The sequence below is a fragment of the Somniosus microcephalus genome, chromosome 13 (genome assembly GCF_052327205.1).
Source record: "Somniosus microcephalus isolate GS21.2 chromosome 13, FLI_Smic_1.0, whole genome shotgun sequence".
In the NCBI taxonomy this organism is placed as follows: Eukaryota; Metazoa; Chordata; class Chondrichthyes; order Squaliformes; family Somniosidae; genus Somniosus; species Somniosus microcephalus.
In genome coordinates, this window is record NC_140999.1 from 13,084,279 (window position 1) to 13,098,796 (window position 14,518).

Sequence of the window (14,518 nt, forward strand, 5' to 3'; positions counted from 1 at the left end):
CCATTCTCCAACCCGTCCTTTTGGAAACTGATATAATGCCTCAAAGTTAAAGCTGCACTACTAGTCCAAGGCCGAATTTCAAAGATTTACTTACCTCAAGTTATTTGCTCAACCAATCCCCTAAAAGCAGTCAACTGAATCATTTAGGTCCTCCATTTTGCTGAGGGTTCATGTGTCCATCCCATTTGAATCTCCCCGTTTACCCCGCCCAAAGAACCATTTTAAAAAACGGACACCTTGAAAAGGGCGACAAAAATGCCCTCGGCTCATTGGTTAGTGCAGCTTTAAAATCGAGGCGTATCAGCGAAGATGAAATAAAGTGGAAGAAAATGGCAGTAGAACAGTGAGGGAAGAAGAAGTTAGAAACACAGCCATTATTTTAGTCTCACACTACTGTTCCAACTCATTGATTTAGTAACAGCAAGCATGCAGTCTTAAAGGAACACACGTCAACTACAGATTTTAGGAAAAAAAACACACTCAAGCACACGTGACTTACTTGTAGGCCGGACATATACTTTTAACTTTAAGCAGGGCTTCCCAACAATATTAGGGTGAGGTGATGCTGGAAAAAACACAATGAGACAGTGTTAGTGCTCCGCGTAACTTTGTCAGGTTACAATGCTTCCTGGCTTTTAAAGTCGTGCTCTGGCAAGATCACAAGACTGTAAGTGTCTGTTTGGCTCAGTTGGTAGCACTCTCATTTCTGACTCGGTTGGTTGTAGATTGAAGATCCACTCCAGGAATTTAGCATTCAATTTAGATTAGCACTTCAGTGTAGTACTGTACTGAGAAATTGTTGCATTGTTGGAGATAAACCATGGTTTATCCAGCTGTTCTGGTGGACATTATAAAGCCATAGCACTATTCATTATAGACCCCATAGCACTATTTATTATAGACCCCATAGCACTATTCATTATAGACCCCATAGCACTATTTATTATAGACCCCATAGCACTATTCATTATAGACCCCATAGCACTACTCATTATAAAGTCATAGCACTATTCATTATAGACCCCATAGCATTATTCATTATAGACCCCATAGCACTATTCATTATAGACCCCATAGCATTATTCAGTATAGACCCCATAGCACTATTCATTATAGACCCCATAGTACTGTTCATTATAGACCCCATAGCACTATTAATGAAAAGCAGAGAGTTCTCCTGGTGTCCTGGCCAACATCCATCCCACGACTAAAAACTGGTTAATTGGCCATTCATCGCAGGGCTGCTTGTGGAAGCGTGCTGTTAACAAAATGGCTGCCCACAAAACAACAGTCATTTTTACTCCACAGATCATCCATGGCTTGTGAAGTGGCTTAAGGTGTTTCTGAGAGTCACGATAAGGCGCTATATGTAATTAAATCCTTTTTAGAAGAAAGGTCACTTAATTGAAGTTCATGCCTTTCCCATCATGGCATCTACTTTTATTTTGAAGAACCCCAATGTTTTTGCGTCCACCACCTCACATGATAGGTCATTCTAAACATTTCTCAGGCTTTGAGTAAGGAAGTTTTTCCTGATATCTATTCTAAATTTACTTTACACTAATTTCCATGTATGTCCTCGGGTCCTATTTTCTTGTATTACTTTGAAGTAATAATCTGGATTTACCTTACCTACACCATTTAATATTTTATATAATTTGATGAGACATTCAACAGAACATCTCTTTTCATAATAATTGCTTTAATAATAGAACCACTGAAATATGTGCTACTAAAGAGTGGAGACGTAAGCGTAATTGGTTATATTTATTAAATATTCAACGTTCTAAATGACCCGTTTTATAATTCCTCTCCCTAAATCAGGAATAGCTTCAAATAAAGGAACAGTCTTCAATTTTTTTCCTCAATTTTCTCCTTTCCTGAAGGTCATGCTGCCGTTCCAGGATGCAGGTAACCCCACCCCCAAGTACCTTGTCTAAGTGCCCACTCTTCCTGAGTGCATGCAGACGGTGAGTGCTGGCCCTCCGTGGGGGGCATCACAGTCTGATCCTTACTTGACCATCCACTGGCAAACACTTTCCAGTAAGGATGACTGGATAGCGATGAGGAACGAGAACCCTGGCTAATTCCTTGCTCTCACTAGCTTAAGGGATTTAAAGCCACTTTTTGTGCCTTGAGATCAATTCAGCACTGAGTGGCTGAATAGCGATTAGCAACAGGAGCCGCGACCACTTCTGGCCGTTTTAGGTGGAAGTCGAAAATTCCCCCCCCCACCCCGCCCCATCATTCAATACCACACTTTGCCCAGTTCCCCATCGGAAACATAGAAGATAGGAGCAGGAGTAGGCCATTCGGCCCCTCGAGCCTGTTCCGCCATTTAATGAGATCATGGCTGATCATCCAAACTCAGTACCCTGTCCCTGTTTTCTCCCCATATCACTTGATCCCTTTAGCCTTAAGAAATATATCCAACTCCTTCTTGAATATATTTAATGAATTGGCCTCAACTGCCTTCTGTGGTAGAGAATTCCACAGGTTCACCACTCTCTGGGTGAAGAAATTCCTCCTCATCTCAGTCCTAAATGGCTTACCCCTTATCCTTAGACTGTGACCCCTGGTTCTGCACTCCCCCGCCATTGGGAACATCCTTCCTGCATCTAGTCTGTCTAGTCCTGTTAGAATTTTATAAGTTTCAATGAGATCCCCTCTCATTCTTCTAAACTCCAGCGAGTACAAACCCAATCGACCCAATCTCTCCTCATACGTCATTCCTGCCATCCCAGGTATCAGCCTGGTGAATCTTCGCTGCACTCCCTCCATGGCAAGAACATCCTTCCTCAGATAAGGCGACCAAAACTGCACACATCAGGAGAGCTTTTCCTTGGACATTCCCACAGTGTGAGCCGTGTTGCCCTTGGAATTCCACTCAAGTTCACAAGATCTAAAAGGCAAGTGTTAACTTCTTTGCTGACTTTCACTGGTAAGATTTCTCACCAAATTTTGTCGGCGTGACCCTTGCCAATCCTGCCCCGACAGTTCAAACAACAACAACAACGTGCATTTATACAGCGCCTTTAACATAGTGAAACGCCCCAAGGCGCTTCACAGGAGCGATTATCAAACAAAATTCGACACCAACTCACATAAGGAGATATTAGAACAGGTGAAAGAGGTGGGTTTTAAGGAGCATCTTAAAAGGAGGAGAGGGGGAGGTACAGAGTTTTAGGGGGGAAATGCTAGAGTTTAATCGCCAATGCTCTCGGTAAAGCTAGCAATGGGCAGCACCATCCATTGCTCTCGACACTGTGGGCGTTGTTGGTAGTTTACGAGAAGGAACGGAAGCGAAACTGGTTGTATTTTTAGACGGCGATTTTAAGTGATAACAGGAGCCCATATAAAGGTCATGTAACAATGACCTTGTAACCGTTGAGATGAAACTTGACATGCTGCATTCACAGTACCACAGTGTCATCGTGTATGGCTGAAAAGGGGTTAAAGCATTTCGAAATTCTAAAAGGAGTTTGCCCAGATGTCAATCTCTGGCTAAACCGTGTGCACTGGACCTCAACAGGGAAAAAAAAAAGGAAAACGAACAAAGCATGGCCAGGGTGCGCTCACCCAGTGAGACGAGATGAATTTAGTTTTTGTCCTTCTTGCTTCTTTGTAGTCAGCTGGGATGTCTGTAAAAGCAGATCTGATAGACACAGTCTTTGTCCAGAGATAAGAGTGTCGCTCTGTCTGGCCCTGGGATAGAGCAGTACAATGTAACTGGATGGAAATTCAGGTTCATCTTACTGAACGAGGTCGAATGTCTTAAAGGTACATGGCCCTCAGAGGATGTTCGATGTGAGCAACACAATGGCCAGTCCACATCCGGCCTTGTTTCGCTGTCACTTGTCGGAGCTCCCTCTGCTCCCAGCGCAATATATCCGTGATGCCCATTTTGTTTTCTCCTTTGACCGGAATGGACAACCAGGGGAGGTCAAAGATCATTACCTTTTCAAAGAGATGGTGTCGATCTAAACTGAGGCAGTTCAAACTCATTTGACTCCCGATTACATGGGGGCACCCAGTGGTGTTATATATAGGAGCGAGTTAGATTAGGTCGGTCAAAGTCCATATCTGTGACGTGAAATTAGGTTCTTTAAAATAAAGCAGGATAATGCCTCCAGTAAAATAGCAAGGCAAGGAATTAAAGAAGAATTAGGTGAGCGTTTGTGCGCTAATATTTGAAGAGTCTAATTTCAAGGCAATCGTGCTTTCATGACACAGTAACAGTTACCCAAACAATTGGCCCTTGCGCACACACAGTTCAAACTGCTGAGAGGTGACGCTGGTACTACGGAATTGAGACTCCATCTGAATTACACAGGATTACAAAGTATATACGGCACCGAAACAGGCCATTCGGCCCAACCAGTCCATGCTGGCATTTATGCTCCACTCGAGCCTCCTCCTGTCTTTCCTCATCTAAATCTATCAGTATAACCCTCTATTCCCTTCTCCCTTATATGCTTGTCTAGTCTCCCCTTAAATGCATCTATACTATTCGCTTCAACCACTCCCTGTGGTAACGAGTTCCACATTCTCAGCACTCTCTGGGTAAAGAAGTTTCTTCTGAATTCCCTATTGGATTTCTTGGTGACTATTTTATATTTATGGCCTCTAGTTTTGCTCCTCCCCACAAGTGGAAACATTTTCTCTGTATCCACTCTATCAAAACCTTTCATAATTTTAAAGACCTCTATTAGAAAGAGACTCAGCCTGTTCATCCTTTCCTGATATGTATACCCTCGCATTTCTGGTATCATCCTTGTAAATCTTCTCTGCACCCTCTCCAGTTCCTCTATATCCTTTTTATAATATGGCGACCAGAACTGTACGCAGTACTCTAAGTGTGGTCTAACCAAGGTTCGATACAGGGTTAGCATAACTTCCCTACTTTTCAAGTCTACCTCTCTAGAAATAAACCCTAGTGCTTGGTTTGCTTTTTTATGGCTTTGCTAACCTGTGTCGCAACTTTTAGTGATTTGTGTATTTGTACTCCGAGCTCCCTTTGTTCCTCTACCCCACCTAGACTCGCACCCTCCAAGTGATAAGTGACCTCCCTATTCTTCCTACCAAAATGTAATACCTCACATTTATCTGTGTAGAACTTCATTTGCCAATTATATGCCCATTCTGCAAGTTTATTAATGTCCTCCTGTAATTTGTTGCAGTCCTCCTCAGTATTGACTATCCCCCCAATTTGGTATCATCCGCAAATTTAGAAATTGTTATTTTGATTCCAAAGTCTAAATTGTTAATGTAAATTGTGAACAGCAGTGGTCCCAGCACTGATCCTTGTGGAACACCACTACCCACCTTCTGCCACTGTGAATAGCTACCCTTTACTCTGACTCTCTGCTTTCTGTCCTGAAGCCAGTGAGCAATCCATTCTGCTACTTGTCCCCCGACTCCTCATTCATTCTCTGACCTTGTTCATCAGTCTATTATGGGGTACCTTATCAAAGGCCTTTTGAAAATCTAGATAAATTACATCTACTGCATTACCATTGTCTACTCTCTCTGTTACCTCTTCAAAAAATTCAATAAGGTTGGTCAAGCAAGATTTTCCTTTTTAAAATCCATGCTGACTGACGTAAGAAAACTACTAGGCACTTGGTCTGAGTATTAAACAAGGCTTTAATCAACTGTTTCACAACATGGAGATCTAGTTGTGTCCTTCACTAGTTCCTGTTAAAGAATGTCCTGAGCAAGCTGGGCCCATGCCCGAGTATTTATACTCTCCCTGGACAGCGCCACCAGCAGGCCGCCCAGTATCATTTCATAAGTCATTTCCACATGAATGACAAGATTCATGTCACTGACTATTCATTATTATACAAATTAAATTAAAGAAACTATAATCTGGACCACAAGCGATCTGGGATGGTTCCGCGTGCCATTTCAACATGCTGTCTATCTATTTTCTTTAAATAATTTCACCCGTCCCTCACTATTTTCTCCCTTGCTCTCTTGAGCATGCAAACTCTTCTCAGGGCATAGTTCCACGGGCACAGGCTGCCCCTTTGATACCTCGTCGAAATGGTGATTCTTCACGTCGGAGGCTGGAGGCTTATCGTCGGCAATCTATTTAACCACGGGGAGCATCAGAGTTGAGCCCATCCTGACGTCAAAGCACGCACGTTTTTTGAGCACGGGTTGACCGGATATCCATCAGGAGCAGGAACCACGGCTGAGCTTCCTCTCCCTAAGCTCGGGCCACAAAGACCAGTTGTGGCGCCTCTTTGACCACCCCTGCTGAACTCAGTGCAGAACAGAGAGCGGACCAGAGGGCGACGAGAGGCCATCAATATAAGATAAGTCACTAATAAATCCGATTAGGAATTCAGGAGAAACTTCTTTACTCGGAGAGTGGTGAGAATGTGGAACTCGTTACCACGGGGAGTGGTTGAGGCAAATAGCACAGACACATTTAAGGGGAAGCTAGATAAACACATGAGGCTAAAGGAATAGAAGGGTATGGTGATAGGGCGAGACGAGGTAAGGCGGGAGGAGGCTCGAGTGGAGCATAAACACCGGCACAGACTTTCTGGGCCGAATGGCCTGTTTCTGTGCTGTTAATTCTACGTAATTCATGATCTATATACAAGAAACTCTCTTTAACCGGCACCTAAATAACCGGAAATCTCTGTTAACCGGCAAAATTCAGGAGTAGGTTCAGGTAAGTTTTACTTCATATTAGTGGCAGTTCCTGGATCTGTGGCTGTGTAACTGGGGTTCATGCACTTACAGGGACGCTTGGTCTGTGACCGGAGTTCCTGCACATGTTGCTAAGCAACAGGGAAGCCTGGATTTGTTGCTGTGTACGGAGCTCTCTATACCTCTCTGTAATCCGGACTTTTTGATAAACCGGCACCACGCTGGTCACGTCGGTGCCAGATAAAAAAGAGTTCCCTGTAGAACAGCAACAGGTTCAGTTTTATTCATGCTGCCTTTTAATATTGATGGATTCCCCTCCAAACACCGGATCAAATTTGTATTAAAAATATTGATGCATACTAGATATTAAATAGCAGTTAACAAAAAATCATATAAAATCCACTTTCCCTGACAACTGTTGCTTCATTACATATCACAGGAACATGTGTCAATAAAACATTTAAATAGCGTTATTACTGGTAATGAATATTTTATACCAGATTGTTGCATATTTTTGTATATTAAGTTACAGCTGAGCAAATTGTTTGCCTCGTTAATGCCTGGTAATTAACAGCTCCATTGATGTGGGCCTTTCTTTCTTTTTCCAAATGTACAACTTTTCTGCAAATTGCATCATGATTTTTTTTTCTCTCTTTCATTTTAATGCTCACCGAGACAAGGGATGTTTGCGCTGAGCAGTGGAGTTCTTCTCATTTCAGGCCACCCAGAGTCAACATCAAGCGACTGGCCAAGGCTTCACCAGCACCGATCCCTGCGGTACACCACTGGACACAGGCTTCCAGTCACAAAAACAACCTTCGACCATCACCCTCTGCCTCCTGCCACTAAGCCAACTTTGGATCCAATGTGCCAAATTGCCCTGGATCCCATGGGCTCTTACCTTCCTGACCAGTCTCCCATGCGGGAGTTTGTCAAAAGCCTTACTGAAGTCCATGTAGACTACATCAACTGCACTACCTTCATCCACACACCTAGTCACCCCCTCGAAAAATTCAATCAAATTGGTTAGATATGATCTCCCCCTGACAAAGCCATGCTATCCTTGATTAATCCTTGCCTCTCCAAGTGGAGACTAATTCTGTCCCTCAGAATTTTTTCCAATAATTTCCCTACCACTGATGTTAGGCTCACTGGCCTGTAATTCCCTGGTTTATCCCTACTACCTTTCTTGAATAATGGTACTACGTTAGCTGTCCTCCAGTCCTCTGGCATCTCCCCTGTGGCCAGAGAGGTTCTGAAAATTTGTGTCAGAGCCCCTGCAATCTCCTCCCTTGCCTCACACAGCAGCCTGGGATACATCTCGTCTGGGCCTGGGGATTTATCCACTTTTAAACCCACTAAAACCGCTAGTACCTCCTCCCTCTCAATGCTAATTTGTTCAAGTATATCACAATCCCCCTGCCTGATTTCTATGTCTGCATTGTCCTTCTCCATAGTGAACACAGATACAAAATATTCATTTAAAACCTCACCTACATCTTCCGGCTCTACACACAGGTTGCCACTTTGGTCCCTAATGGGCCCTACTCTTTCCCTGGTTATCCTCTTGCCCTTAATATACTTATAAAACACCTTGGGATTTTCCTTTATTTTGCCCGCCACTGTTTTTTCATGCCTCCTCTTCGCTTTCCTAATTTCTTTTTTTAGGTACCCACCTGCACTTTCTATACTCCTCTAGGGCTTCCACTGTTTTTAGTCCTTTGTATCTGCCAAAAGCCTCCCTTTTTTTCCTAATCCATTCTTGTATATCCCTTGACATCTAGGGTTCCCTGGACTTGTTGGTCCCACCCTTGACCTTTACGGGAACATGTTGGCGTTGTACTCTCTCTATTTCCTTTCTGAATGACTCCCACTGCTCTGATGTGGATTTTTCTACAAGTAGCTGATCCCAGTCCACTTTGGCCAGATCCTGCTTTATCATATTAAAATCGGCCTTCCCCCAATTTAGAACCTTTATTTCCGGTCCGTCTTTGTCCTTTTCCATGACTACCTTAAATCTCACTGAATTATGGTCACTGTCACCAAAATGCTCTCCTACTGACACTTGCCCGGCTACATTCCCTAGAATTAGGTCCAGTACCGCCCTCTCTCTTGTAGGACTTTCTACATGCTGGCTCAAAAAGCTCTCCTGGATGCACTTTAAGAATTCCTAACCCGCTAAGCCTTTCACACTCTGTCTATCCCAGTTAATATTGGGGAAGTTGAAATCCCGTACTATTATTATCCTATTATTTCTACACTTCTCTGAGATTTGCCTACATATCTGTTCCTCTATCTCCCCCTGATTGTTTGGGGGCCTATAGTGCACTCCCAGCAAAGTGCTTGCCCCCTTTTTGTTTTTAAGTTCTACCCGTATGGCCTCATTAGAGGAACCTGCTAAGATATCATCCCTCCTTACTGCAGTGATTGACTCCTTGATTAATATTGCGACACCCCCTCCTCTTTTACCCCCCCCCCCCCTCTGTCTCGCCTGAAGATTCTATACCCCGGAATATTGAGCTGCCAGTCCTGCCCCTCCCTCAACCATACTCTCATGTGTTCATCAACACCTTCAATTCATCTGCCTTACTCGCAAGACTCCTTGCATCAAAATAAATGCCATCCAGCCTTGTCATACTCCTTGTGTCATTACATATTTGCTCTGCCTTCCAGACTGACTTGTTTTTTCCTCTATATTTGGCTGTGCATCACCCCCCCCTACTATAGCTCCACTCCGTATCCCATCCCCCTGCCAAGTTAGTTCAACCCCCCCCCCGCCCCCCAACAGCACTAGCAAACCTCCCCGCAAGGATGCTGGTCCCATTCCGGTTCAGGTGCAACCCGTCCAACTTGTACAGGCCCCACCTTCCCCAGAAACAGACCCAGTGATCCAGGAAACTAAAGCCCTCCCTCCTGCACCAACTCTTTAGCCACGCATTCATCTGCTCTATCCTCCTATTCCTATACGCACTAGCACGTGCTACCGGGAGTAATCCAGAGATTACAACCTTTGAGGTCCTGCTTTTTAATCTGCTACCTAGCTCCCTAAATTCTTGTTGCAGGACCTCATCCCCCTTTCTACCTATGGTAACGGTCACTGTGATCTTGTAACTCATCCTTCAAGAATAGTAATCACAGATGAGAAATTTCTGGTTGGTAATTAGTCTGAAGAGTCTTACTGTACTGTATCAAGAGATCAAGATGTCCGGATAAAGTACAATGAAAGCACAAGCCCAACAGTAAAAACCAGGAGTCTTCCACCCCCTTGTTTATGTATGCTCTCTGAGGGAGTCAATAGGGTGAAAGGCTTGTGGACTTTCAGCTTTCTGTCATGTTGCAGTGTGCCACATTGTAAATAGCACAGAGTAAGTTCTTGTGTAATTGTTGTTTCTACAGCTATCAGGGGGCTTGGCTGTAAGGGATGTGTGTGTAGACTGGAATAAATAGATGCAGGCAGAACTTGCCCAGTCCCATCAACGCTCACTCATTTTCATTTAAAAATATCGGCTACCTTGACATATCTCAGCCTTCAAAAAAAATACATCATTTTTATATTTTTTAGATTGAACCCCAAACTCCAGTCAAAGACAACCACCACGATGAACATAGGTTGAGACCCATCCCAACAAATCGAATGTTCCCTCAACGAAAGAAAGAAAGTGTTTACATTTATATAGCGCCTTTCATTACCTCTGGATGTCCCAAAGCACTTTACACCCAATGAAATACTCTTTGAAGTGTAATCACTGTTGTAATGTAGGAAACGCGGCAGCCAAGTTGTGCACAGCAAGCTCCCACAAACAGCAATGAGTTAATGACCTGATAATCTGTTTTAGTGATGTTGGTTGAGGGATAAATATTGGCCAGGCCACCGGAGAGAACGCCGCTGCTCTTTTTCAAAATAGTGCCGCGGGATCTTTTACATCCACCTGAGAGGGCAGTCGGGTCCTCGGTTTAACGTCTCATCTGAAAGACGGCACCTCCAACAGTGCAGCACTCCCTCAGCAGTGCACTGGAGAGTCGGCCTAGATTATGTGCTCATGTCACAAGGCCTGTTAGAAGTATTCCCATAAGCTACAACTACACTCCTGCAGGATAGTCATTGATAATGATCCCAAAATATGTTTGTTGGGATTCCTGCCGGAGGCTACAGCTCCAACTGTGTCCCTGCAGAATGATCGTGTTGGCATCGTTAGAGGTGAAGAAGCTCACTGTCCTGGCATGGTGTTCAATGAGGGCCATCAATGTTGTCCCACTGGGTGAACGCACTCTCACTCTTGCAAATAAGCACAGCTGGTTGGATATCGACTTCCTCTGTACACTATGTGCAATGAAATCGTATACAACAGCAACAACAATCTGCATTTATATTGCAATTTTAGCATAGCAAAAATGCTTCACGGAGCTGAGCAACGATGACCGAAGGCACGGTCAAAAGAGCTAGTTCTGAGGAGACAATTGAAAGACGAGAGAGGCAGCGAGGCGGAGAAGTTAAGGGAGAATGTTCCGGAGTGTGAACGCTCTGTTGCTGAAAGGGAAGTTGGGGGGGGGGGGGGCGGAGGAGGGGCGGGAATGCAAATTAGACCGGAGTTGGAAGAGAAAAGGGTAACACTAATTCTGCCCTCTTGAGCATCCCTGATTTTAATCGCTCAACCATTGGCGGCCGTGCCTTCAGCTGCCTGGGCCCTAAGCTCTGGAATTCCCTCCCTAAACCTCTCTCTTTCCTCCTTTAAGACTTTCCTTAAAACCTACCTCTTTGACCAAGCCTGCCCTAATATCTCCTTATGTGGCTCAGTGTTAAACTTTGTCTGATGACGCTCCTGTGAAGCGCCTTGGGACATTTTACTATGTTAATGGCGCTATATAAATGCAAGTTGTTGTTGTTGATAGGATATTGGCTGGAGAAGATTGTGTGGCCAGCTGGGAGAACGTGGGGAGAAATTTAAAACTGGAGGTCACAAAGCCAAAACCCATCCATTATAAACAGATTCTGTCACACATAACGCAGAGTAGAAACCTTGGTCCCTGTGGCGAAATGGCTTTTACTATCTTCCTCACTCTTTTCCTCATAAATCTCACGCCTAACATCTTTCCAATATTGGCATCTCCGATGTTCCCTGATTCATAGTTTCTGCCGGATAGGAGCGCGTTCCCAACAGGTTCAATTTGCAAACTCGATGATTAAAACTTAATTTGAATATTGCTTTGTAGATTAATTATTCTTATAATAATAACTAGCTCAGTGTTTTGAGCTGGAAGAGGGGATAGACAGCCCATTAAAACACAGAGCAGTGGTTTTAATCAGCTCGGCAGCCGCCTAACCCATCAGAAGACATATTGGAACATCATGACCATTAGCAGATAGGTTGTGATATAGCTATTGAACTGTGGCAGTGCAGCTTGTTCTAGAAAAGCAGGCTATTACCATGCATTAACATTCATTCTCTCAGCAAACAGGATTACAAAGGCTCACTAACTTATCTGCTAATAAATTACACATGATCATTCTGACGGTGAATGAGTCAAGGCAGTATGTCATGTTGAGCTTGGCATACAGTTATTTGCACAGTTCAAGTCAAATTGCTCATAGTTCTAGAAATTTGCATTTACTTAATGTCTTTTTAGTGACAGGGACTTCACTTGGCCAGCGTGTTTTCAGCACATTTGAAATGTGATATTCGCAGCAGTGCAGACTATCGCGTTGAGTATTTGACAGAAGTGAATTAACCCCTTCAATGCAAGCTGCCTCCCCCTTGAGCCTAAAAATGTTCCTACTCTTCTTGTGCGTACGCTCTGTCAAGTCCCCGTGCGCAATGTTTGGCAAAAATTGCGGTCTCCAGAAAGATTAGGACCCCTCCACTTTATGCCTGGGACAGAAATAAGAAGCAGGCAGTAACTGGTCCCCCTTAAGGGGCCCCGCGATTAAGGCGAGGGGTGGGAGGGGGTCCTGATTTGCTTCAGACCGTTGGAGTGTGTTAAATTTATGGGGGGGGGGGGGGGGCGTGGAATGAATACATTTCCATGATGAAAACCAAAACAGAGTTTCTGGTTTCATTAATTTAATAAACAGTTGCAAATTTAAGAAAGGTCCCGCAGCTATTTCATTGAGTGTGTGGCCTTCAGAGAAAACTAGCCTGAGGATCCATAAATCACGAGAAAGAAACAAGAGGTTGCCAGGTGACAGCTGGGTTTACAGTGCAAAAGGGCGTACATCAAAACTAATGACTCCATACAGCCATTTTCACTGAGCAAGGCAATATTAGTACTTTTAATGTTCTTTATGCCATCTAGTTCATCTGGTCTAAAATATACAATACTACAGTGTATATCTGGCAACTTTAGAGCAATTAATTTTAATGCAACAAAGTACTACTAGACATAATTGACTGTCGACATTTCTATCTGCTAATTGACTATTGGGCCAGTGATCCAGACCAAACTGTTGACTCCTTGTAAAACTTGATATGTGTTATGCTTCAGGACTAATGCAAAGATGTTGCACGCCAAGTCCTATTGACTGTATTGAAACCGGGTGACAGCCTGCCTGGATTGTGCTGTGTAAATTGTAATTGATTATTAGGAGCCGATTACTTTCAATAGGTATGAAATCATTGTCATGTTTTCAACCCATCACTTCGTGCCTTAACCCTTTGAGAACTGCCCTTATTGTTTTTGCTAAAGTGGGACATGTAGCGAAGTTCCCCTACGACGGCTTAATTGGCAAGAGCTCTTGCTCAGTGTGGTACTGAGCCACATGGAGCAGGTCCGTTCCCTGGTCTGTGCTGAGTTATGTTATTTTGGTTGCAGTGCCACAGTGGAGTAGGTTTTGCCTCAGTGCCCCTAGGCTAAAGAAGGAAAAAAAATAACGTTCTAGTTGTGTGTGTGTGTGTCAGCATGTGTATGAGGAACAGCACCTCATCTTTCGATTAGGCACTTTATAACTTTCTGGACTCAACATCGAGTGCAACAATTTCAGACTGTAACCTCGGCCCCTATGTTTTCTTTTTTCTCTCACATGGCAGCTGTCGATCATCCTGCCATCGCCATTTACACCTCATCTAGAGTCATCTTTTGTTTCTTAACTTGTCCCATTACCATCTCCTTTCGCCTTGCACCATCATCCCTTTTGTCTCTTAATCTCTCCTGCCTTCCATCCTATCACAGACCTTCCCTTTCATTCTTTCTTCCCCTCCTCCCTTTCCCTGCCTCCGCACTTGCTTAAGTATCTGTTACTTCTCCAATTTTTCCAGTTCTGACGAAGGGTCATTGACCTGAAACGTTAACTCTGTTTCTCTCTCCACAAATGCTGCCTGACCTGCTGAGTATTTCCATCATTTTCTGTTGTTGTTGCATGTGTATGTAAGTGTGTATGCGCATGTGTATGTATGTGCATGTATGTATGTGCTTGTGTATATATGTATGTGTGTATGCATGTGTAAATATGTATGTGTATGCATGTGTGTATGTATGTACGGATGTGTGTATGTATTATGTATGTGCACGTGCATGTATGTATATGTGTGTATGTATGTGTGGGGTCATGTATGTAAGTGCGTGTGCATATGTATATGTATGCGTGTGTATGTGCATGTGTGTATGCATGTGTGTATGTACGTACGGATGTGTGTATGTATTATGTATGTGTGCGTGCGTGTATGTATATGCATGTGTGGGGTCATGTATTTATGTATATGTGTGTAAGTATGTGTGGGGGCATGAGGTAAGCATCCGGTCAGGCTCAGCTATGATGTCCCCCGTGATTAATTTGCTTGACGACACTTACTGGCTAAGCTCACACATGAAAGACGGCCACTTAGGTGAGGTACTGTGGAGCAGCCAGCAGCCCTGGAAT

At 43.8% G+C, this 14,518-nt stretch overlaps 1 protein-coding gene across 1 annotated transcript in view; it reads right to left on the bottom strand.

Annotated features, from left to right (window-relative positions):
* Positions 1-14,518, bottom strand: part of LOC147108065 (ephrin-A2-like) — a 375,672-nt gene that overhangs the window by 19,712 nt on the left and 341,442 nt on the right. Inside the window, exon 3 of the mRNA XM_086004515.1 lies at positions 500-565. Within this exon, the coding sequence (XP_085860641.1) occupies positions 500-565 (66 nt within the window). The remainder of the gene's footprint in view (positions 1-499; positions 566-14,518) is intronic.